Source organism: Hemitrygon akajei, chromosome 5 (genome assembly GCF_048418815.1).
Source record: "Hemitrygon akajei chromosome 5, sHemAka1.3, whole genome shotgun sequence".
Lineage (NCBI taxonomy): Eukaryota > Metazoa > Chordata > Chondrichthyes > Myliobatiformes > Dasyatidae > Hemitrygon > Hemitrygon akajei.
In genome coordinates this window covers 132716613-132743021 of record NC_133128.1, presented here as the reverse complement: position 1 = coordinate 132743021, position 26409 = coordinate 132716613, and the positions used below count along the sequence as shown (strand labels likewise).

At 40.0% G+C, this 26409-nt stretch overlaps 2 protein-coding genes across 2 annotated transcripts in view; one reads left to right on the top strand and one right to left on the bottom strand.

Moving 5' to 3' along the window:
- The window catches only part of ndufs1 (NADH:ubiquinone oxidoreductase core subunit S1), a 44105-nt gene extending 25718 nt beyond the window's left edge, over window positions 1-18387 (bottom strand). Inside the window, exons 1-6 of the mRNA XM_073046521.1 lie at window positions 18172-18387; window positions 12743-12833; window positions 7522-7613; window positions 2820-2927; window positions 2173-2249; window positions 1744-1825 (exon numbers count right to left, since the gene is read on the bottom strand). Coding sequence (XP_072902622.1) covers window positions 1744-1825; window positions 2173-2249; window positions 2820-2927; window positions 7522-7613; window positions 12743-12833; window positions 18172-18372 — 651 coding nt within the window. The 5' untranslated portion in view covers window positions 18373-18387. The remainder of the gene's footprint in view (window positions 1-1743; window positions 1826-2172; window positions 2250-2819; window positions 2928-7521; window positions 7614-12742; window positions 12834-18171) is intronic.
- Window positions 18388-18634: 247 nt separating this feature from the next.
- eef1b2 (eukaryotic translation elongation factor 1 beta 2) lies at window positions 18635-25395 on the top strand. Its single transcript, XM_073046522.1, has 7 exons — window positions 18635-18790; window positions 19160-19282; window positions 20908-21034; window positions 21655-21721; window positions 22411-22536; window positions 24091-24158; window positions 25267-25395. The coding sequence occupies exons 1-7, from the start codon at window positions 18711-18713 to the stop codon at window positions 25351-25353; spliced, it is 678 nt and encodes a 225-aa protein (XP_072902623.1). The 5' UTR covers window positions 18635-18710; the 3' UTR covers window positions 25354-25395.
- Window positions 25396-26409: the final 1014 nt, after the last annotated feature.

Sequence of the window (26409 nt, the reverse complement as noted above, 5' to 3'; positions counted from 1 at the left end):
TTATCTACATTCTTTTATTTATTATTTGTACAATTTGTCCTCCGTTGCACATTGGTTGCTTGTCTGTTTTTGTCATGTATAGATTTTCATAAACTCTGTTGTATTTCTTTATATTCCTGTAAATGTCTGCAAGAAAATGAATCTCAAGGTACTAAATGGTGATATATATGTACTTTGATAATAAATTTACTTTAAACTTCGAACATCTTAAAACTGGCCCTTATTTCCTACTATTAAGAGCACCCACACACCACTACACTGACTGAGCATTCTTTGGACAAATCTTTCTATTGCTAGTTTTGTTTAATCACTTGAAGGCACAATATGACACATTTGAAGTACAATGTGCAGCAATTTGTTTAGCTACAAGGAAGCAGATTCAAGGTTAATAATACAGAATGGGAACTGCAAGAACAAGATTAGGTCTTTCTACCATTTAATTAGATTGTATCAGATTGGTACCTCAACTCCCTAAGTACCATTCTGAATACTGTTACTCTCAATATCTTCACTTAACATTAATACCCTGCTGTGAATTTTTAAAGTAGCCAACTTCAATTTTTTAGGGAAAGGTGATCTGGTGGACAGAGTTCCAACTTTGTGTGTGAATTGCTACTGAATCAACGTTGACTGGCCAAGCTTCAATTTTAAGGTTGTGTTCCTTGCTCTTATTTTTCCCTTTTTGCAGCAGCTTCCTTTTATACCTTATTAAACCAATTCAACACCTCAGCCTGGTTACCCACTAATCTTCTACCAAACCAAAGTCTCACCCATGCAGCTTTTTGTAATGTGAACACTATTTCACTCTGATGTCATCTTTTTGGATCAGATTAATACATATGAGGATCACTACAGTATTTCACCTAATCAACTAGCAGCACGCGAATCAGTGCTAATTGTACAAGGCATGCTTATTTGCAACCATCAGTATATCAAACACTGGAAGATTATTTGCTGCACTCTTCCCAAGTAGGTTTCAAAGATACATTTAATGTCAGAGAAATGCATACAATATACATCCTGAAATGAGAAGAGGTCAAATAATATCGTAGATCGGAACTACAAAGGAAACTAGAGATGTCTCTTACTGCAGCCTGACTCACTGTTTCACTATATTGTAACTCCTATGTAACAGGTAGCACAGGAAATCCATTAATAAACCTTTCATCAAGTCAGTCTAGATTTTATATTATTAAGCTAAACATTTCACTTCTTTGAAGGAAACGCTTTCTTAATTTTCAGCGCATTTGATTTTTACTTTGTACTTCTGTATTTTTAAACACACACCTCACTATTTTTTAAATTACTTAAAGGGAAGTACAACAGGAATGATTGTGAACCTTACAGGGGATTCAGTTTGGTTTCCGGGCTTTGCTCCATTGCCAGATTCACCTCAGTTTAAAGAGATCTGGAGCTCATTTACACAAGAGGTCCTTGGCATTGAATATCAATGCAATATCTGGTGTGAGGAGGTGACTGGGAGGTGGGAAAGGGGCTTCTTTTGCTGGCGTTGTTCTGCTGAACGTTGCAGGCGTGCTACGTTGGCAACGGAATTTGTGGCGGCATTTGTGGGCTGCTCCCAGCACATCCTTGGTGCATTGGTTAATGCAAATGATGCATTGCACTGTCAGCCTTGATGTAGGGGTAATAAATCAATCTAAATCTGAAACAGCATCACCTTTATCTTGCTAAACCCTTACTCCTGGTGTCAAAACCTTCGGCATTTGTTACTATCAGTGGTACCTGAAGATCACATTCTCCTCCCTGGTCACAGATGGGACAGTCCAATGGGTGATTGGCCAGCAGAAATTCCATCACACCTTCCCTTTGCACAAAATGGAAATGAAGCATAGCATCAGTATACAGAATACACAATACAGGGCTTACCAACATTCATTGCCTAATTAAACAATGAATATTACAAAAACAAGTAGAGTATCTGAATGTTTAGGCTCTGGTTTAAACGACACTTTAAACGTATTCTACTTACACCTTTCAATCCATGTTTATGATCTTATCTTTTAACTAAATATAATAGTGACGTGTTTCTCATTTCCCTTAGTCTTTTAATTATTTTATTAAATTATAATCACTGTAGATTGCAACCAATGGCTGGATATGCAGCACGTAAAAGGCACATTCATACAACATGGAGATTTCACCTTACTTTACCTGGCTTTCTTGGTTTTTTCTGAGTTAGTAAGGATATTCCACCCCTTCATTACTGGCATAGCACAGGCAGCTACAGGCTAAAGAGAAAGGGTAAAACTGGATTGCAACTGGTGCTATCAATAGAAGATATTGAACTTTAACAGTAACAACTTTCCACAATGATATTTTAATGAGGGGATCTATTTATTTTCTGTTTATTTGATTTTAAATGAGGAAAGGTCGTCTTCTTTCAAAAGTAAATGCATTTCAACATTTGCAATATTTTTAACATATCTAAAATGTCTAAAGTAATCATTCTTTGGTGCCAATGACATAATAATCCCAACGTATTGGTGGCAAATCCACTTATCTTCATGTTTTAATTACGTGTGTACACAAGGGAAGAGGAGTGGGGTGAGTTGAGAATAAAGAAATGACATAGCTTCAGTCAGCAGCCAGCACTGCTTCCAACTATGCAGAGTACATGATTCTTTCCCAGCTGAAGAATTATTTCTCCTTCTCATAGATAAATACATTCACCCTACTCAATGACATCATTGTTTCACTGACAGGTCACCTATCATTACCCCCAATTCACTTCCTTGTTTCCCATTGCTCATACGTTCCATCACATGAGCCCCATTATAAGATACAAACTCTCACAGTACCTTGGGTGCCCTTTCGATCTCCACCAAGCACATTCGGCAATTTCCTGCAACGGACAGCCTATCATGGTAACAAAACCGTGGGATCTGTATGCCGACTTTTTCACAGGCCTGTAAACAGAACGAGTTTGTTTTAGAACATAGAGGGATGAAACACAAGAACAGACCCTTCAGCCCATAATGTCTGAGCCACATTAAACTGTAATCCCATCTGCCAGCTCATGATCTATATCCCTCCATCCGTTGTCTGTTCACATACCTGTCTTCAGTTCTCTTAAATCTTAACACTGTATCTACTTCCACTGTAGTAAATGTGCTCCTCCGCAGCACATTCTAAGCACCTACCAGTCTGTGCTGGAAAAAAACCTGCCTCACATATCTCTTTTAAACCTCTGCCCCCATTCATCTTAAATTTTATACTTGCACCCTGGAGGGAAAAATAGCCCTGACTAACCCACCTGTGCATTTTATAACTTTATATACTCCTATCAGGTCACCTCCTCAACCTCCGATGCCAAACAGAAAAACAATCCAGATTTGTCCCACCTCTCTTTGTAATTACTACTCTCAAATCCAAGCAACACCTCTTCTGCATTTTCTCCGAAGCCTACGTCCACATCCTGCTTCCTGTCCTCATATGCCTACTCCATTCTATCCAACTTGGTTCAGTCCCTTCCCACCTACATCTGCGACACTTTACGTGCTCTCGATCACCTCAACAGCAGCCAATTCCCGGGTTCTGACAGCCTCATTTTCGCAATGGATGTCCAGTCCCTATACAGTTCTATCCCCCCATCATGAAGGCCTTAAGGCTCTCCACTTATTTCTCAGCTCCATTCAAGGCCCCAAACATTCCTCCCAAATGAGGCAATACTTCAATGCGAATCTGTTGGGTTGTCCATTGTATCCGGTGCTCCCGATGTGGCTTCCTCTACATTGGTGAGACTCAATGTAAACCATTTTAATTCTTATATTCATTTCTGTTCCAACCAGTTTCCCTCCACTACCACCCTCCTCTGTTCAGCAGAACTGGTCCTCACCCTCGAAACAATTTCTCCTCCAGTTCCCCCTACTTTCTTCAAACTCAAGGAGTAGCCATGAGCACCTGCAAGGGCCCCAGCTATCCTGCCATTTTCTTGGCAATGGGGAATTGTCCGTGTTCCAGGCCTTCCCTGGTAATGCTCCCCAACTCTTACTGCACTACATTGATGACTGCATCGGTGGTGTTTCATGTACGCTTGCTGAACGCATCGATCTCATCAACTTTGCCTCCAACCTCCACCCTACCCTTAAATTCACTTGATCCATTTCTGACACCTCTCTCCCCTTTCTCAATCTTCCTGTCTCCATTTCTAGAGACAAACTGTCTACCAACATCTTTTATAATTCTACCAATTCCCATGGCCATCTTCACTGTACCTCTTCTCACCCTGTCCCCTGCAAAAATGCTATTTCCTATTCTCAGTTTTGTCATCTTTGCGACATCTGTTCCCAAGGTGAGGCTTTCCTTTCCAGGACTCCTCCTTCTTCAAAGAACAGGGTTTCCCTTCCTCCACCATTGATGCTGCCCTCAACTACAACACATCCATTTCCCAGACACCTGTGCTCAGCCCACCTTCCTTCTGCCTTAACGGTGATAGAGTTCCTCATCCTCACCTATCACCCCATGAGCCTCCACATGCAATATATCATTCACCGCGACTTCCGCATCTTCAACAGGATCCTATTATCAAACACACCTTTACTCCACACCCCCGACCCCCCGACTCTGTTTTCTGCAGGAATTACTCCCTCTGCAACTCCCTTGTCCATTCCTTCCTCTCCACCAATCTCCCTCCTGGCACATATCCCTGCAAGCGAGAGAAATGCTACACCTGCCCATTCATCTCCTCCCTCACCTCCATCGAGGGCCACAAACAGTCCTTCCAGATGAGGCACCTGTGAATCTGTTGGGTTGTCTATTGTATCCAGTACTCCCGATGTGGCCTCCTCTACATTGGTGAGACCCAAGGCAAACCATTTTAATTCTTATCCCTATTCCTGTTACAACATTTTGGTCCATGGCCTCCTCTTCTGCCATGATCAGGCCACTCTCAGGGTGGAAGAGCAATACCTCATATTCTGCCTAGGTACCCTCCAGCCTGATAGCATGAACAGCGATTTCTCCTTCTGGTAGTTTTTTTTCCATCCCACCACACCCCCACTCTATTTCCCACAGGCCTCTTACCTCTTCTCCTCACCAGCTTATCACCTGGTGCCTCACCTTTGTTCCCCTCTCCCATGGTCCACTCTCCTCTCCCATCAGTCTTTCTTCTCCAGCTCTTTACCTTTCCCACCCCCCGCCTCCCCTATCACCTTCTAGTGTGTGCTCTTCCCCCTCACCCTTTTTATCCCCCTTCCTGATGAAGGGTCTCATTTTGAAACATCAACCATTTATTCATTTTCATAGATGCTGCCTGACATGCTAAGTTCATCCAGCATTTTATTTGTGTCCCTCCATATATCAATGCTTTAAGGGTCCTGACATGTACTGCATAGTTTCCTTGACCTCCAAAAGTGCAACATTTCACACCCGTCTGTCATGTCTTCACCGTATTTCCAACTGTGCCATTTCATGATATTGGTACTCTACCATATTCTGATATATTTTCTTATTTATTTTGGGAAGTCCTCAGCTAATGAGCCATGTATTTAGCAGTAAATCATTACTGAAGCTATTGAAAACCATTAAATAAATAGTTGATTTTTTTGAAGAACTTAAAATGCTGTTTTAGCTTCTACAACATAATGAAACTTGCTGATTCGACAAAGCAATTTAAGCACTTAGGAACAAAAAAGTCATTTAGCCAGCAGAGTTAGTCCTACTATTCAGGTCTCTAGCTGTGACCTGAGTCCAAATCTCCAAACATCTGGCTCTCCCCCACACCATTGATATTTATTAATTACTATGTATTAAGGTGTGTAATTTTAAAGCTCTGAATTAATATTAATAATGCACACAGAATCAATTTCCATTTACTGAAGAATTCCAAGTTCAACCATCCTTCGCTTATAGAAGTACACCCCATCTTCACTCTTGAAAGGTTAGTTTTCATCTTTAGATTACTTCACCTGGCCCGAGACATATCAACAGACAAATTTAGTTTCTCGGCATCTACCTATTCATTTCCCTCAGTACCCTGAAAAATTTGATTCAAAATCCCAGAGGATTAAAGCTCAAATTTCCAAATTCACTCGTTGTAAATCTTTGCTCATTCCAAGGATTGATGCCCAGAAAGAATATACATCAAATGTGGATTAATTAGGATCTTATAAATTATAGCATAACTTCAACTCCTTATAGAAGAGTCAACTTGAGTATTTCTTGTTCCTGAAGATATGTCAATGACCTATCCACTTTTTTCCCCAAACAAGCTTTTGGTCCTCTGCACTTTCTTGCTTTTCACTAATCAGGCACTACTCTGATCTATCTTGTTCACTCCAAAGTGAGCGATCTGATATGTACCTATAGAGCAATTCATTTGCCAGGGTAGGACACTCCCTTAATCTAATAACATTGCTGGAATTTATGCATATATCATCTGTTCTGTTTATATTGTTGCCTATCTTTTTGAACTCAGAAAAAAATGGATACATTGGATTCTAGTTTATTGGGCCATCGGGTTAATCAGGGCAGCCAATTACTAAAGAACAAAATTATTAAAGGACAACTTTTAAAGAAAAAAAATTGAGAAGATTGCCAGAATTCCCTTTGTTTACTTGGGACACTATACTACTTAAATGTGTTAGGAGACTATTGTCAAACAGTTTCTAACTAGCATCAGTCACGTGCACTTGTGTGGCCATTAGACACTACACCGTGCTTACAGCGAACAGTTTTTAAATAGTGTCAGTTGTATGTGTTTGTGTTCAAGAAGCTTTAGGACAAATAATTTGAAGGTATCAACAACTGTCTTCAATGGTTCAATGAAAATGAAGATTTAGAGGATGCAATCATTGAAAGCATTGTATGAGGCAGTCCATTATCTACGGTAGGTGTCTGCACCGATTTACCGTCAATCAAAAGAATATGTCAGCCTACATTGTTTGAATTCCTCAGTCGATAACTATTAGGAAGTAATGCATAGTTTTATAGTACAGTGCTGTAGTAGTACTGATAGTGTTCTAATTTGTTCTGTATTTCATTAAAATGCATAATTTGTTACTCAGTTAAATGGCAGTTTGTCTTTTTTTAAATACCTTTCTAATCTATTTTCATGAAAGTTCAGCTAATTAGGGGAGCCACTTAATCAGGCCAAAATGTACTGGTCTTGATATGTCCCAATTAAGCAGAATCCATTGCACTTGGCCCTTGATTACATCTACTGATATAACAAATAGGCCAATTAGTAGAAACCTACAAACAAATACTAGGATTTTAAGATTGGGTTTATTTGTCATAGGTACAGTACAAACTCCTTACAGGTGACGGCTGGAATTGAATGCCAACCTTCTGATCACTTGCCGTAAAGCATAATTGTAACCACTGCGCTACTGTGCCAACCACCATATTCACCGCCACGTGCTTGTGAAAAATATTGTTACCCACTCCAATAATTATTTTCTCCCTAACTTCCTGTCTTGTCACAATAGATTACTGATCAACCTTAACATTGCCCTCTTCTGTAACAACAGTAATTAAAGTTATTGGGTTAGGAAGACATACCTGTAGAACAGTGGTTCCAGGCTCTACCATCACTGGCTTACCATCAACAAACACCTCCACCAGGTTGCTAGCTGCTGTGGATGTGCAGCGAACTGAAAACATTAAGAGAACAACCAGGATTAGTACTCCAGGAGTAAATCACCACAAAGACATGAAATACACTACTGGAACAGGAAAAGAAAGTCAGACAATTAAGAAGTCATTTAAAACACCCAACAACGGCCAACAACATCCAATTTTACTTTACATTTCTGTGCTAGTGTGTTTCATGATCTCAGGCTTGGCCTCCACCATTGTTCAGCCAATTAAGTAATCTGAGTTCTGGTCCCATAAATGTGTGATCCTGAACCAAGTTCAAGTTCAGTTTATTGTCATTTAATTGTACACATGTAAACAATCAAATGAAACAATGTTCATCCAAATCAAGGAGCACAACACAGTACATATAACTCACATACACAACGCCAAGTAATATTATCACAAACAAATTAACAAATAATAAGGTGCACATATGAACAAGTTAAAAAATAAACAATATAATACTACTGGCACTTCATACGTTATGAGACCTGGGTGGTGGCAGAGAGTTCAGTAACCTTACGGACTGGGGAGAAAGAAGCTGTTTCCCATCCTAGCATACCTTAGCGCTACGGTACCTCCTGCCTGATGGTGGGGTCCAAAGAGAAAGAAGACATGGGCAGTGACACTGGGGAAGGGAGAGAAACTGTGTGAAAGACTGACACATTTACATGTCTGGAACTGGTTCCAATTCCACTTGGGGTATTACGTGGCTTATTTTAACCCGTACAAACAAACTCCACATCACTACCCTTGAGTAACATGAGCTGTGTTGCACAATTTTTGTCAGAGGAGCTCGAATGATTGGGAACTACCTTTACTTGGGACAGGTCTTCACTTAAGCTATAAAGCTTTGCTTAAATACTACAGCTCCTAGAAGCAGAGGATAGGCAGAGTCAACAGAACAAAATTGGTGAAAAGACATTTTTAATTCATATTTCTGAACCTTATCAACAATCCTAAAATTACGCAATTAAATGGAGCTTGCTTTTATTCATTCGAGGGACGTGGGGTGCCACAATAGCACAGCGGTTAGTCTGACACTATTACTGCTCAGAGCGTTGGAGTTCAAAGTTCAACTCCAATGCCGTCTGTAAGAAGTTTGTATGTTCTTCCCGTGAGCGCCTGGGTTTCCTACAGGTTCTCCAGTTTCCTCCCACATTCCAAACTGGAAATTGTCCTGCGATTAGGCTTGGGTTAATTAGGTGGGTTGCTAGGCAGTGCAGCTCGTTGTGACAGAAGGGACTGGTCTGCGCAAAAACTCTAAATAATAAATAAATCTGCCCTTCCGATGGTAATGGTAAGCCACTGCAGTAATTGAAGTGTAGTTTACACACTATTTTGTAAGAGAGAAATTTCCAGCATTTTGACCCAGCAATGGTGAAGAACTAGTGATATATTCACATCAAGATGGTGCATAGCTTGGAGGGCAATTTCCAGCTGGTGGAATTGCTGCACTTTTGTTGCTCTCGTCTTTCGAGCTAGTGGCCTGGAAGGCACTGTCTAAGGATAATCAGTAAGGGGCTGCACTGCATCTTGTAGATGGTACAATTTATGTGTCAGTCATGAAGTGAGCGAATAGTTGTGACTGGGGAGCCCATCAAGTGGACAGTTATGTCCTGTATAGTGTCGATCTTGAGTGCTGTTGAAGCTACACTCACCTGGGCAAGTGGAAGAGCATTCTACCAAACTCCTGACTTGGGCCTTTTAGATGTGAACAGGTTTTGAGGAATTAGATGAGTTACTCCCGAGAGGAGTCCTAGCCTCTGACCCGTTTTTGCAGGCACATTGTGTATATGGCCACTCCTGTTCAGTTTCTAGTCAATGATCGTCCCCAGTTATTGATAGTGGGAGATTTAGTGAAGTAATGCCATTCAATGTCAGGGAGCAATAACTGGAGAGGCTATATTTCATTAGGAGTTTGAGGAGATTTGATTTGACACCCAAAACACTCAAACACTTTTACACATATACCACGGACAGCATTCTGACAGGCTGTATCACTGTCTGGTATGAAGGCCGGGGGGGGGCTACTGCACAGGATGGAAAAAAGCTACAGAGAGTCGTAAAATTAATCAGCTCCACCATGGATACTAGTCTCCGTAGTATCAAAAACATCTTCAAGGAGCAGTGCCTCAGAAAGACATCATCCACTATTAAGGACCCTCGTCACCTAGGACATGCCCTCTTCTCATTGTTACCTTCAGGAAGGAGGTACAGAAGTCTGACGGCATACACTCAGCGATTCAGAAACAGATTCTTCCCCTCTGCCATCTGATATCTAAATGGACATTTAACCCATGAACACTACTTCACTTTTCTTTATTTCCTTATATGCACCATTTTTAATTTAACTTTTTAATATTCAAAGATGTACTTACTGTAATGGACTTCTTTCTATATTTATCATGTATTGCATTGTACTGCTGCTGCTGCTGCTAAGTTAACAAATCTCACAACATATGCCAGTGATATCAAACCTGATTTTGATTCTGATTCTGGATTTCTCTTGTCAGATATCATCATTGCCTGGCATTTGCAAGCTGGCTGTTGAGCAAACTTCTGAGCACTAAAACTATCCTGGGTGTAAGCCATGATCTTCAAATACAATATGAAGGTTTCTCACATTGGAGCAACAACCACCCCAAAAATAAGTAGTCAAGGTATTACAAGTTGAGATGGCAGTTTCTACGCCAGCAATGAGTTCCATTTTCCGAACTTGCCTTCCTTCTGGCTGTTGCTGATAGCGATTTGCATTTCATTAAAGCCATATACACACTGAAATAATGCAAAACTAATACTGGCGACTCAGTGCAACTAACCTCAAACCAAAGTCCAACAATGGCAACCACAACAAGCAGGTCTCTGGCTCTGTGGCTCAGAAGGGAAGGTGGGAGAGGAGGAGTGCAGTAGTGACAGCGGTTCCATGGTTGAGGAGCAGACAGATTCTCTGGATGTGAAAAAGAAATGCAGATGGTATTTTGCCACCCGGCAGCCAGGGTGGGAGATGTCTGGGATCGGATCCAGAGCATTCTACAGGGGGAGGGGGATCAGTCAGAAGTTGTGGTACATATCAGTACCAACGACATGGGTAGCAAAAAGGAGGTCCTGAATAGAAGGTATAAGGAGCTAGGTAGAAAGCTGAGAAGCAGGACCACCAGGGTAATAATCTCTGGATCGCTACCTGTGCCACAAGCCAGTGAGGGTGAGAAGAGGTTGATTTGGTAGATGAATGCGTGGTAGAGAAATTGGTACATGGGGCAGGGTTTCAGATTTCTGGATCATTGGGTCTCTTCTGGGGAAGGTGATGACCTGTAGAAAAGAACCGGTTACACCTGAACCTGAGGGAGACAAATATCCTTGCAGGCAGGTTTGTTAGTGCTATTGGTGAGGATTTAAACTAATTTTGCAGGGGAATGGGAACCGGAATGATAGGGCTGAAAGTGCAGGCAGTGTGTAGTGAGATTGTGAAGGACAGGCAGATGTTAGGGCAAGATTGCAGTTAGTGGGATGAGTTAAGTGTAACGTGGGGACAAAATCAAAAAGGGTGATAAATACAGGGCTGAAAGTGTTATATTTGAATGCACACAGTATACAGAATAAGGTAGCACAATTAAAAGATTGGCAGATACAATGCTGTGGGCATCATTGTGTCATGGCTGAAAGATCATGGAGCTTAATATCCAAGGACACACCTTGCGTCAAAAGAACAGGCGGGTAGGCAGAGGGAGTGGTATGGCTCTGTTGGCAAAAAGTAAAATCAAATACTTAGAAAGAAGTGACATAGGATCAGAAGATGTACAATTGTTACAGGTAGAGTTAACAGGTAGAAAGGGTTAGAAGACCCTGGGCTACAAATTACAACAGTAGATAAAAAGGCACGTAATAAGGGTAATATTATGACAGTGATGGAGGATTTAAAATGCAGATAGATTGGGAAAATCAGGTTGATGCTGGATCCAAAGAGAGGGAGTTTGTAGAATGCCTACAAGATGGCTTTAACAGTAGCTTGTCTTTGAGCTCACTGGGGAAAGGCAATTCTGGACTGGGTATTCTAAAGGGAGGATGGAGCAACTGTGGCTGACAAAGGAAGTCAACAAAAGGCAACTAAAAAAAGAAACAAGGAGAGAAAAGATGAACTATGAAGGTAAGGTAGCCAATAATATAAAAGAGGATACCAAAATTTTTTCAGATTATATAGAGTAAAAGAGGAGGTGAGAGTGGATATTTGACCAATGGAAAATGATGCTGGAGAGGTAGTAATGGGGGACAAGGAAATGGCGGACGATTTGATAAGTATTTTGCGTCAGTCTTCACTGTGGAAGAAACTGGCAGTATGCCAGAAAAGCGAGATTGTTGGGAGCAGAAGTGAGTATAGTTGCTATTACTAAAGAGAAGATGCTCAGGAAACTGAACGGTCTGAAGGTAGGCAAGTTACCTAGCTGAAGAGATTGTGGAGGCATTAGTAATGATCTTTCAACAATCACTAGATTCTGGAATGGTTTTGGAGGATTGGAAAATTGCAAACATGTCTCCACTCTTTAAGGGAGGGAGGCAGAAGAAAGGAAATCGTAATAGGCCAGTTAGCCTGTCTTCTACAGTTGGGAAAATGTTGGAGTCGATTATTAAGGATGAGGTTTTGGCATACTTGGAGGAATTAATAAAGTAGGTCAAAGTCAGCATTGTTTCCTTAAGGGGAGGTCTTACCTGACAAATCCATTTAGCATCTGACAAATCTCTTTAGCATTCTTATCACAGTTAAGCATTTGGAAAGAGTGTCACTGGAATGTACTTAGACACAGGTTTGCACACAGCTACTTGAACAAACATTAAGACCAGAGTTATAAGTTTGGTCAGAGATCAGTTTAAGACAAGATAGACAGTGTTGTTTTAGGGATTTCTAGAGCTTGGGATTAATAAAGTCAAGACAGAACCATAATGATGTCAATTATACTCAATATTCCCTTATCCTGAGGCGCACAAATTCTCACAGAAGTTTGAGATATTAAAAATATCTTTGCTGGAGATTATAATGTGCCTCACATAAAACATCAGTAAGCACACATGCATAAACACACACATCATAACAGGGGACTAAAGTGGTTAAACGTGCAATAACTATTTGTCACAACTACTTATTTACCAGCATTCTTTGTTCTGAGGCATTCTTTAGCCGAGTGTGCAGCACTTGTTAACGTCTTATGGATCACAGGTAATCGCAGCATGATGCCGAACTGCAACAATAACAGAGTTCCATTAGCAGCAGCTTACACAAACTTGAAAAGTGTATCATAAGCTCTAGAAAAGGACATAAGAGAGTCATGGAAGATAATTATTTATTCCAACAGAGAATAAATTCACCATTTCCAAAGTATTCTTTCTTCATTCTGTGAGCACAGACCTAATCCTGAGTCACAGAAAGTTGATTGACCTACTCAATTCAAAGGCAACAAAGCTGGCCCCACTCCTCCCTCCTTCCCTCCCTTTCTTTCCTTTTCTCTCCTTTTCATAAAAATAGATGCAGCAAAAGACAAACAAAATCAGCCTGGCTATGTTTCTGATTACCACTCACTATGTTGTACTGGTCACTTTCGATACTTTTACCGTCAACTAATTCCATGACTCCTAAGTTCTCGACCCCTTTGCCAAGAACAAAACTCTGTCAAGATTCTTCACTATTTCAAATACCTCTATCGGATCCCCCTCAAGTATCTATGTTCCCTGATAACAGCTCTTCCAATCCATTCACGTAACTTAGTAAGTACATCTCCTTTTAAGGCTTTCACATCTTTCTTAAAATGTAGCACCCAAAATGGGGCAAAATATTCCACTTGTGACCAGAGCGGTGATTTACAAAAATACTCCAGTTATGACCAGAGCGGTGATTTACAAAAATACTCCAGTTGCGACCAGACCGGTGATTTACAAAAATATTCCACTTGTGACCAGAGCGGTGATTTACAAAAATACTCCAGTTGTGACCAGACCGGTGATTTACAAAAATATTCCACTTGTGACTAGACTGGTGATTTACAAAAATACTCCAGTTGTGACCAGACTGGTGATTTACAAAAATACTCCAGTTGTGACCAGACTGGTGATTTACAAAAATACTCCAGTTGTGACCAGACTGGTGATTTACAAAAATACTCCAGTTGTGACCAAACTGGTGATTTACAAAAGTAGTCCAGTTGAGACCAGACTGGTGATTTACAAAAGTAGTCCAGTTGTGACCAGACTGGTGATTTACAAAAGTAGTCCAGTTGAGACCAGACTGGTGATTTACAAAAATATTCCAGTTATGACCAGACCAGTGATTTACAAAAGTAGTCCACTTGTGACCAGACTGGTGATTTACAAAAGTAGTCCAGTTGTGACCAGACTGGTGATTTACAAAAATACTCCAGTTGTGACCAGACTGGTGATTTACAAAAATACTCCAGTTGTGACCAGACCGGTGATTTACAAAAATACTCCACTTGTGACCAAACTGGTGATTTACAAAAATAGTCCAGTTGTGACCAGACTGGTGATTTACAAAAATACTCCAGTTGTGACCAGACCGGTGATTTACAAAAATACTCCAGTTATGACCAGACTGGTGATTTACAAAAATACTCCAGTTGTGACCAGAGCATTGATTTACAAAAATACTCCACTTGTGACCAGACTGGTGATTTCCAAAAATACTCCACTTGTGACCAAACTGGTGATTTACAAAAATATTCCACTTGTGACCAGACTGATGATTTACAAAAATACTCCAGTTGTGACCAGACTGGTGATTTACAAAAATACTCCAGTTGTGACCAGACTGGTGATTTACAAAAATACTCCACTTGTGACCAGACTGGTGATTTCCAAAAATACTCCACTTGTGACCAAACTGGTGATTTACAAAAATATTCCACTTGTGACCAGACTGATGATTTACAAAAATACTCCAGTTATGACCAGACTGGTGATTTACAAAAATACTCCACTTGTGACCAGACTGGTGATTTACAAAAATACTCCAGTTGTGACCAGAGCATTGATTTACAAAAATACTCCACTTGTGACCAGACTGGTGATTTCCAAAAATACTCCACTTGTGACCAAACTGGTGATTTACAAAAATACTCCACTTGTGACCAAACTGGTGATTTACAAAAATATTCCAGTTGTGACCAGACTGGTGATTTACAAAAGTAGTCCAGTTGTGACCAGACTGGTGATTTACAAAAGTAGTCCAGTTGTGACCAGACTGGTGATTTACAAAAATACTCCAGTTGTGACCAGACGGGTGATTTACAAAAATACTCCAGTTGTGACCAGACTGGTGATTTACAAAAATAGTCCAGTTGCGACCAGACCAGTGATTTAAAAAAATACTCCACTTGTGACCAGACTGGTGATTTACAAAAATACTCCAGTTGTGACCAGACAGGTGATTTACAAAAATAGTCCAGTTGCGACCAGACCAGTGATTTAAAAAAATACTTCTCGTGACCAGAGCGGTGATTTACAAAAATACTCCGGTTGTGACCAGACTGGTGACTTACAAAAATACTCCAGTTGTGACCAGAGCAGTGATTTACAAAAATACTCCACTTGTGACCAGACTGGTGATTTACAAAAGTACTCCACTTGTGACCAGAGCAGTGATTTACAAAAATACTCCAGTTGTGACCAAAAGGTTCACCATGACCTTCCTTACATAATACATGCTTCTACTTACGAAGCCAGAAAAATTCTCAACCTGCCCAGACATTTGTAAAAATTTCTTTCTACAACCCCAGAAAACTTGCTGTTACTGTAGAATTGTGTCCTGTTGTTCATATTGCTTTCCTCATTTTTCCCACCTAAATGTAACAATACACTAGCAAAAAGGTCATCATTGACATGATTGGATAAAGGGCCTGCTTCTGTTACAGCATTTCTGTATGAACTTATCACCTATGTGTCCACTAATTCCATTAGCCCAACTACAGCTTATTACTCCAGCCTGTGCAAGATAAATAAAGAAACACAGTGGTCCTAGTGCTGACCTCTAGGGAATTTCACACCGCACTTCCCTCCAGTCTGTAAAACAACTGTTCACTAATGTTCTGCCTCTTGCAACTTTCATTTTCATTGTAATCCAGTGCCACTACTCTCCCTTTCATGACATAGATTTCAACCTTGACGAACAGCCTACTGTGTGGCTCCTTTATCAAATGCCCTTCGAAAGTCTACATCCACCTCATCAACTCTTGCTATAATCTCATCAGAAAACCCTACCAAGGTAGGACTATTTCTCTTTAATACATTCTTGCTGGTTTTCCCCAAACCAATCCATACTTGTTTGGGTGACTTCTAATTCTGTTTACCACAGGGAAGAAAGACAAATATGTGCCATTCTAAATAGGGGGAGTGGGGACAGGGGGGTGGGGGGGGGGGGGGGAAGAAGTCATCAGCAGTGGAGGGACTTTAACATATTGTGACATTAACTTATCAGATGACCTATCCAGGGCCCGGCACATGGATGCAATCTTAAGAAAAACACACCAGCATCTTTACTTCCTTAGAAGATTAAGCTTGTCACTGAACATTGACAACTTGTACAGAAGTATTGTTGAAAATATCCTGATTGGTTGCATCATGATCTGGTATGGCAATCTGAATGCACAGGAACACAAGAAGCTGCAGAGAATCATGGACTCTGCCCGACACAACGTGGGCACATCCCTCACCACCATCCGTACTAACTATAGGAGGTGCTTCCTCAGGAAGGCAACATCCATCAAAGATCGCCACCATTCAGGCCATGCTGTCAGAAGCCCAGAGTCCTGCACTATTAGGCTCAAGAATAGCTACCTCTCTTCGATTGCGTGGTACTTCGACCAACCAGACATCCCTAATCACTAGAGTTAAACAACACTATAGTCACTTTCCAGTAAAACGGTTCAAAAGGACAGCATTTATTATTAAAGACCCCCACCACCCAGGACATGCCCTCTTCTCATTACTACTATCAGGGAGGAGGTACAGGAGACTAAAGACCCACACTCAACATATTAGGAACAACGGATTCCCCTCCAACATCAGAATTCTGAATGGACCATGAAAACCTCATTATTTGTCTATTGCTCTACTCACTTATTTTTGTTGAAATCTTGCATTGTACTGCTGCCACAACACAGCAAATTTCACAACACATGTCAATGATGACAAATGTGATTCTCGCAAACCAAGAGAACATACAAACACCACAGCTTCTTTCCTTTGCTCTCGAAGATTCCCATATCGGGTCCAAATTAAGACATTTAAATGTTCTGCAATCATTCAGTAAAGAGCCTATTCTTAGAATGGCTTATAATATAGCAAGAGCAAAAATGTTCAGTGACGTTGATTCCAGAATGGGAATAAATTAACAATAGAAACTACGGAACTAGTTAAATGAAGAATCAAAGCAGGAATGACAGATACTTCTGCAAAATCCTCCTCCAGACCAAAATTACTCTCAGTATTTTTCCATTAAATTATAATAAACCAAAGGCTTTACAATGTGTATTTTTTTTTTAAATCAAGAATTTAAAATTCCGAATCCCAGCTAGCCTTTTGGCATGTCCCAAAAACATTTTATAGCCAGATAAATATATTTGGCATAAAATATAGTTATTACTGCTACAAAAAACTGCAGCAACCAGTATGTGTGAAACAAGCTCCCGTTTGGCAATAAGGTAACCATAGGGGAAGCAGTTATGAGGAAAATATTTTCCTGATTCTTCTTCGACATAGCTTCGGGGAATCATTTAAAAGATGTTGTGGTTTAAGAATGTATCTTCACCATTATACTACCAACAATACGTGTGCTCCAGTGTAGCATTGACTTTCAACCGAGATTTCTTGCTCACAGCTGGTGAACCCAGACACGCAAACCCACAGCCCCATTCACTCACAGATAAGGTGCTTTGGAATCCGAAATGCCACTCACTGAAAACCTAAAAATAAAGGCTGAAATGCTGGAAATAAACTGGTTTTCAACCTGAAATATTGTCGCTTCTCTTTCCACAGATGCTCGCTGTTTCCTTTTAGTAAGCTGTCTTTGCAGCCTTCAGTGCACGTACATGGTTAAGCGCAATGCAAGACAAACATAAACACCGACACACGATTCCAGAGGCTAAAATCTGAAGCAAGGAAACAGGTTGCTGGAGGAATTCAACGAGTCAAGCAGCATCTGTGGAGGCAAAGGGATGGTCTCGGAAACCTACATCAACAAGGAAAGAGAGTGCTTTTAAAGTCGGAAGCGATTACCATGAGGAATCCAGGGCACAAGGTTTTCCAGGCACACCTTTACAAAAAGCCTAGACAGTGATGATAAAGAGAGAGCGCCTGCAGGGTGAGAGAGACGGAGGAAGAGCGAGTCCTGCACCATCTGCCAAGTCACCCAGGGACCAGTCAAGGGCAAACCGGCACAACCCAAACATTGGCGCACACCAGCCAACTCTTCGCCGCATACAACCCCAGGCACGAAACTTCACCCTGCTGCAAGCACCAATAACCGAACCGGTCTCAGATAATCCCCACCATCATATTCCCCATCAATACCTGCTCACTATTTGGCCTTCTCAACCAGAATAGCGGCGACAATGGCGGCTCGGCTCTTTCCGAAAACTGATCGGCAATTCCCGGCTCTTTCCGGAAACGGATCGGCAATTCCCGGCTCTTTCCGGAACAGCGCTCATCAGCATCACGGGCAGGAGTCACGAACTCGGAAGAATGCGATCTTATTTCTTCATTTCTAGTCATCAATATTAGTAATTTTAATTTGCGTTATAAAGTAAAAAAAATTAATATTTGTTAAAATAAAATAATTACGTTAAAAAAATGCAAACGGCTTCGGCAATTTCCATGAAACGTAGTCGAACTATTAAAATGATTTAATTTGAATTTTATGCGATCGAATAGTTTAGACAAATAACCTAGAAAAAATTAAACATTTTAATTATTTTAAATATTTTTTATTCTCCAAAATTGCGACGACTTCGGCTGATTCCGTATTCACTCGGCTGTTTCCGGCGCCGGTTATAAAGGGGCAGCGCGGCGGCAGCGGCCTCTTGCAGTTGCCGCTGCGCGTCGTGTCAGCCATGGGGTTTGGTGACTTGAAGGCCGCATCCGGCCTGCAGATGCTTAACGATTACTTGGCGGATCGCAGCTACATCGAGGGGTGGGTGAGAGACTGAGGCAAGGGCGCTGAGAGGCCAGGAAATGGGCCTAAACGTGAATGGGAATAGGGGGCTTTGGAGAGAGAAAAAGGTGGTGATGAGGCAGGGATGGTGGTGGTGAGTGAAGAAAGTTCGGGAAAGGGACGCATACACCGGAAGGGGGTGAGTAGGAGTTGGAGAGTGAGGGTAGAGGGAGGTGGGAGTAAAATGCACAGACACCTATTGGAGATGCACAAGAAATAGGGAGTTATTAATCTACCATTCTACACTTCCACGTCCCTTTTGTGTCCCCTAACTTATTCATTGTTCTGTTGACTGGGGCTGCGATTAGTGCTTTGTTCTTGAGCACGTTTTGTTTTTGTGTTTAAAAGGTATGTTCCGTCACAAGCAGACATCGCTGTGTATGAAGCTCTTGATGGGCCACCTACGCCGTCATTCTGTCATGCACTTCGGTGGTACAATCACATTCGGTCCTACGAAACCACAAAGTCCAGGTATGTAGTCTGCTGGAAATAGAAGCGTACGGGCTCCTCATTCCTGGTCTGCCATGTAGTGTTTCTATCTCACTGACACTTAGCTGTTCTAATCACATCTTCTTTGATTCCTTTAATATCCAGGCCATCTATTGATTTCTATCTTGAATATACTCAATAACTTCCACTGCCCACGTGAGTAGAGTCCAAAAGATTCGCCACCTTCCGGGTGAAGAGATTTCTTCATGCAAGTGCTGAATGGTTAGCACTTAATGTTGAGATTGTAGACCCCTAGTTCTGGACACCTCAGTGAAGGAAAACACGATGCCAGCATCCATCATGGCCAACTCGGTTAATTTTGAATCGCTTAGATTATCATTCTCCTTCAGACTCTTGTCTACCTACTTGGACAATATCCTATCCCATCTCAGGAATTGGTCTATGTGAAATTTCTGGCACTCCCTCTATTGCAGATACAGTACAAGGGATTCTGGTTATGTAATTGGAACCCATCTAGAACAGCTTAATTTTGGGCCCAATTAAGCTGCTTCCCTAATTAACTGAAGGTTCATGGAAATAATTTAAAAAGGTATTACAGAACACAAACGTTTAACTTGGTAACAAATTGTGAATTCAAATGAAATACAGAACAAATTCAAACACTACCAATATTACTACTGTACCATGAAACTATGTAAAGTTACTGATATGGAGGAATTCATCCAGTGTATGCTGCCATATCCTTTTGATTGTAAAATCAGCACAGGTGCCTGGTGCAGATAATGGACTCCATATGATGATTGCATTCTCCAAATCTTCATTTTTATTGTCGCGTTCAAGATGAACACTAATACCTTCAGATTCTTTGAGATTCTGAACTTCCTGAAGTGGAATTGTTACATTTTCATTTCTGGCATCTCCAAGCATGAAAGCAGTTATGAATTGCCTGCTGCTTATTTCTCACTTGCTGTCAGTGGCAAAAATCACTGCTATTTGAACACAAACACACACAACTGGTGCTATCTTCTAGAATATAATGGTATGTTTATCTTGCTGAAATTGTTCAGATCTTATAAATGTTTGAATTAATGTGTGGTTTTGATTTCTGCATCTGAGTAGGTTTGTACTTAACCTGGAATAATGTAGTTTGGATTCTGTAGATTATTTCTGGGCTGAGGGGGAGACTTGACCTAAAATTACAGAGTAAGATGTGATTATATCAAAATGTATATGATTCTGTGGGGGATTGGGATAACTGCTGAGGGGTCTTCCACATTGAGTATATTCTAACAAGGTGGCCATTGAGGACTGACATGCATTACAGTGGCTGTGTGAGGAGTGTTGGAAATGTTGGGAATTCTCTAAAGAGAATGGCTGAGCTATCAATGAAATTTGATCAAGACCAGTGGAGCTCAGTGGTGCACTATTTTGTTTACTGTCTTAGTTAAATAAAGGGAAGCAACTGCAACTACTGAAAAAACAACTTTGTAAATCTGACGGGGTTAACTGTCTATTGTATAAAGCTATGTTGGCAAGGAATAAGCTGGATATTATAAGGGCAACTCAAACTGTGGTGCAATCCTAAGTAGTATGCATTAATATGTTGTGACATATTTAATACATTTCTGGTCTTTAACCCCTAACAGCCTTCCAGGTGTTAAGCAGCCACTTAGCAAATATGGTCCACAAAATGTAGCAGACACAACCTCAACAAAAGCAGAGGCAGACGATGATGATGATGATATTGATCTCTTTGGGTCTGATGATGAAGAGGTGAGTTCTTTGTAGTTTTAATGTGGCTGACAGCATACTTGCCAACTTGCCCATGGTCATAGCCTGAAAATGTTGGACCAATGTTGTATGTTTATGCATAATCTAAGCAACAAACTTCAAATGATTTAATCTCACTGACTAAACATTAACTGTCAAACTAGTGAATTTCATACATGGACATTTTTAGAAAAACATTTGTTGAGATATAGACTATTAGGCTTGTCGGTGATCTATTAAGTATGGTGGAAGCTGATTGATCATGCTAAGGTGATAACTACTTGTTCAAACTATAAACTAGTATTTTTATTGGCTTCAGTGTGCATATTCCCTTGCTATGTTCGCAAGGAATTTGTATATCCTGCCAATTTTGTTGCTTTAAATTTTAATTATAATTTCCCTATGAGTATGACTGGTTTCCATGATGATTTCAATTCACCATCTTTCGGCTGAATATATGATTACGCCATCTATGATCTGATGAAACTGGTCTAGTTTTGATATAACGTAGATGCTGGAAATCCAAAGCAACCATATGCATTCCTCCAGCATTTTGTGTGTGTTGCTCAGTGTTTGTATATTAGAGTTTGTCATAATTGACTGTTCATGTCTGTCTCTTACAGGAGAGTGCAGAAGCTCAGAGGGTCAGGGAAGAACGTCTAGCTCAATATGAAGCTAAAAAGTCCAAGAGTATGTACTGTCAATTGGCTATGTGATCCTAATGTCAGCACTTCAGGATTGTTCATTAAAAAATAACTAATTTGTTAAAATCTGTATGACAATTCATTGACCACAGCCAATGTGAAGATACTGTTTCAGACCATATTTCTCAATCGGAAACCAAGCGTCACAGCATAGAGTTGTTTAAACAATTAACATGGTGCATGTTAGAATGTATTAGTTCCCTTGTTGGTAAGGTTGTCTCAAAAGAGAGAATCCTAGATCCTTCTTGTGGTCTGCCACCTTATGTGTTATACTGAAAATGACCAACAACTCTGTTAAGTAGATTTGTAGTTAGTGATATTATTGAAAAGCTCATTGGGTTCAATGATGATTTAAATTTACCATCTTTCGCCTGAATTGATGATGTCAATTTAATCTGATGAATCCAATTTCTCATTAGTTTAAATATCAATTGTAACCATTTACTGTTATTAGTAGTACAACTTAATATGCTCTTAACAATACAGCTTTCTGAAGGTAGTTTAGATTCTGAAGTGTGAAAAGGCTACTTCAATTGGTGGTACAAAGTTGTGGAGAACAATCATTGCTATGAACCAGTTAGGCCAATGACCTGTACTTTGCATTTCAATATTGTGAATGTAATTGAAACAGATTCTTATGGTAAATTGCTGCATTGAATTTGTAATTACCTTTAGAGCCGACGCTCATTGCCAAATCATCTATTTTACTGGATGTAAAACCGTGGGATGACGAAACTGACATGAAAAAAATGGAAGAATGTGTGCGTACTATCACAATGGATGGCTTAGTTTGGGGCTCTTGTGAGTATTATTTAAGTTTGAAACAATCATTGGATTACTTTTGTTTTGAATGAGAACTGCATTAGTATTGGTAGATTTGAAAAGCTTAGGTTTCTGAAAGATATAGTGACTGTAGATCTTTCGGGCTGCTGCTGTTGGGAAATCGAGCATTTTTATTTTTTTTCTCAGCTGCTTGATTCACATTATGGATAGCACCAGTCTCTGAATGAAGGTTGCAGCCAAGTGCCTAGGAAATTGGAGTACTATTGCACAGAAATAAGACCTTCAGGCCTCTCCAATCCATGTAGCTATCCAAAATTTCCAAATGAAACTGCATCGACCAGATACACTAGCAGCCTGTTCCATGCTCACACTGTCTTCTGAGTCAAGAAGTTTACCCTGAGAGTCTCCCAAAATAGTTAATCTTTCACTCTAAATCTAAGACCTGAGGTTCGAGTTTCACCCAAGAGTGTAAGGTGAGATGGGAAAAGCCTGCATGAATTTGCTTTTTCCATACCACTCTCCCCCCATAATTTTATATACCTTTGAAGATTTTCCCTCATTTTCTTGTGCTACAGGAAATAATCCTAACCTATTTGAAATCTATTAATGCCATGTCTTCTTGATTATGATATAGTTCATTGAATATGTTTGGACAATATGTAATTAATAATTGCACTGTCACAATTTTAATATATGGTAGTGGGTTTGCTGAACACTGTTCTGAACGCAAAATAGACTTTGGATATAAATAGCCAGGAGTGCTGTTACTAAAGGTATATTATACTGTAACTACCCAATCTTTAAAAACTAGTTTACTTCCCTGTTTATTCTGTAAAACAAAGTAAAGGTGCTTTCAAAAATAACAATGAAAATGTTTTTGAAATACTAAAAACATTACTATAAAGGACAGTTAGTAAAAAAAAAACTAAATCAAATTAATATTTGATGTGAGCACCCTTTGATCTTAAAACTGCATCAATTCTCTTACGCAGTTTTATAAGAAAATAAACGGTAGTTCTGTAGACTTTGGCTGTTTTGCTTCTCTCTCCAGGTAATCCCAGGTGGCCTCTGATCAGGGTTCTGTGGAGACCATACCTTCTGAAGCTGTATAAAAATATCTAGGGTGTTTTAAGACTTTTGTGCAGTACTGTACAAAGGATGAAACTTCATGAAATTGTGATCCGGAAAGGTTGCTGGATGACAGCATAACATCAATATTCCAGCTTGTATAGGTCCCTGATGTTGGAATTGCAGCTTTGTGTTCCTTGGTGCTGTCGGGTTTAAATTTCTTAATATTTTTGAATGGAAGTATCTGCATGTGAGAATTCAGTTAAGGAGAAGATAGTCATTGGGAGGGTGGAGTTCTGTGGCAGATAAGCTTTCTGCGGTGCTTTTGGTTTTCAGTGTTTGCATTGCTACCTTTGAGTTAATTGCTACGGATATTTCCAGATTTCGGAACGAGTTATAGAACAGCCACATCCATATACATCATCTTCAGCTACTGTGCAGTTGTCTGAGATAATAGATGTGAATATTGGGTTTTTACTGTTGCTTCATTTTATTTCATTACAGCTAAACTGGTTCCAGTGGGTTATGGCATCAAAAAATTACAGATTCAATGTGTGGTGGAAGATGATAAGGTAAGGATGTGGTCATGTACAGATTTCAGATAGACTTTTGTTAAAGTAATATGCTTAAAGTTTGCAGTGTGTTTGCCATTCATTTAAATACTAATATTTTAATTGTTACAAATGAGCAAACACTTGCTAAACTAATCTTGCTGGAAACTTCAGTCAGTTGAGCAGCTGATAGATTGTAGCTATTTAGCATAGAGACTGCTAATTTTTTTAAATCAGTTCAGTCCTCACAGAGATCTTGATTAGTGTTCTTCAAATTTTATTTCCTCACTCTTCAAGTTGTTAGGTAATGTCTGTATCATACGTTTCTGTCTTGTAGCTATTAGCAACTGAGTAGCTGGTCTGTGGCTTCAGTGATCAGAACAGAATAAAAGACGAAGCTCTATTTACTGGTTGTTTCCCCATTATACAATTGTTCACTGTACTGAAAACAAGTTTCAAGCATTTATTTTGCAGGGAAACAGTGGTTTGAATTCATTTCACTATTGATCTCAAAGATATTTCAATTCCATCACCTGACAATTCTTACTCCAGTACTGCCTGTAGAATGTATTTTTCATTTTGAAATCTCTACTCTTTTGCTTTATTTTAGTAATGTTGACGGGCTTTAATTGGGTTGATAACTGGATCAAATTATTGTGCATTTTTCCAGTAACTCGAATAACTCAGGAACTTGCTTTTGTAGCACATGGGGCAATGAAATAGTCAAAGTGAAAGCACTTATTTTACTTCGGTTGTATACATTTATTCAAAAAATGACCATGGCAACATTGTAGGAAGAAACTGAATCTGGTGGTTATAACCTTTCCATGTCAATGTTCATTTCTGGCAATCATACAGAAATGTGAGTAGACTTGTTTTAAAAAGTGCAAAATGATTCTCCTTGTCAAGTGAGGTTGGGGAAGAGAGTAGCCATCAACTAATTTGTTAATTGTATTAAATTATTAATTGAACTGATTGAGTTCAATGTAAATATGTAAATGACTGATTACTACTATCTCATCACTTTTTCCAGTTGCGTATTCAATTCTTCACTTGTGTTCTGAATTCCAAGATTGTTTTATAAAACATACTTACAAGCATATTAATATGCTTGAATATTTCTTTTCAGGTGGGAACAGATATGCTGGAAGAAGCTATCACAGCATTTGAAGATTATGTTCAATCTGTTGATGTTGCAGCCTTCAACAAAGTCTAAAGCACCAACTATTGAACACAATAAAAGTTAGCATTTGCAGAACTTCTGGTCCTTTGTTTTATTTTGGCTGGGGACTGCTGCTCACTTAATATGGGAGGTCAAGTTTGTTCAACCCGCACATGTTCTCTAATCCAGGCAGCATCCTGGTAAACCTCTTCCATTTCCTCTCCAAAGCCTCAAATGTTCTTCCTATAAAGGGGTGACCAGAACTACAATGCCTAAATAGTTTATTAAGGTGTGACATAACTTCTTGAATTGCCTCAAATAATAATATTCCATATGCTGCCTTAGCCACCCTTTAAACCTGTGTAGCCCACTTTCAGAGAGCTATGAATTTCGACCCCAAGATCCCACTGCTCCATCAACAAACACTGTTGTAAAGAGTCTTTCTTTTAACAGTGTACTGTCTCTTTACATTTTGGCCAGGGTAAATCCATCCTCCGTATATGCAGCTGATCTAAATCCCCTTGTATTCTTTCCCATTCTTCTACATTGTTCACACCACCACCTTCTTCCTATCATCTGCCAAACATACTAACCCATTCATCTACATTTTCATCCAGATCATGGGCAGGGCCTATAAAAAGTATTCACCCACCCCCTTGCAAGTTATCGTAATTTACATTGAATCAGAGTGGATTTAAAGTCTGATGGTTAAGCTCAATTCTGGTTTTATCAGACCATAGAACCTTCCTGCTGACTTCAGAATCTCCCACATACCTTCGAGTAAACTCTTAGCAAGATTTCATGTGAATTTTTAACAGCGGGTTTCTCTACCACACTCCCATAAATTTGCATCTGGTGAAGCACCCAGGCAACTGTTAATGTGCACAGTCTTCCCATCTCAGCCACAGAAATCCTCCAGAGTTTTCATAGGGCTCTTGGTGGCCTCCCTCACTTACATTGTCACTCAATTTTTAAGGATGGCCTGCTCTAGGCAGATTTACACCTGTGCCATATTTCCATTTCTTGATTGTCTTAACTACTTTCAAGGGATATTCAGTGGCTTGGAAATTTGCTTGTATCCATCTTCTGACCTTTACACAACTGCTTGGA

Coding starts and splice junctions, on each gene's coding strand:
- eef1b2 (XM_073046522.1), top strand. CDS start 18,711: ATGGGGTTTGGTGACTTGAAGGCCGCATCCGGCCTGCAGATGCTTAAC. Junction 19,283..20,907: donor TACGAAACCACAAAGTCCAG/GTATGTAGTCTG, acceptor AACCCCTAACAG/CCTTCCAGGTGTTAAGCAGC. Junction 21,035..21,654: donor TTGGGTCTGATGATGAAGAG/GTGAGTTCTTTG, acceptor TGTCTCTTACAG/GAGAGTGCAGAAGCTCAGAG.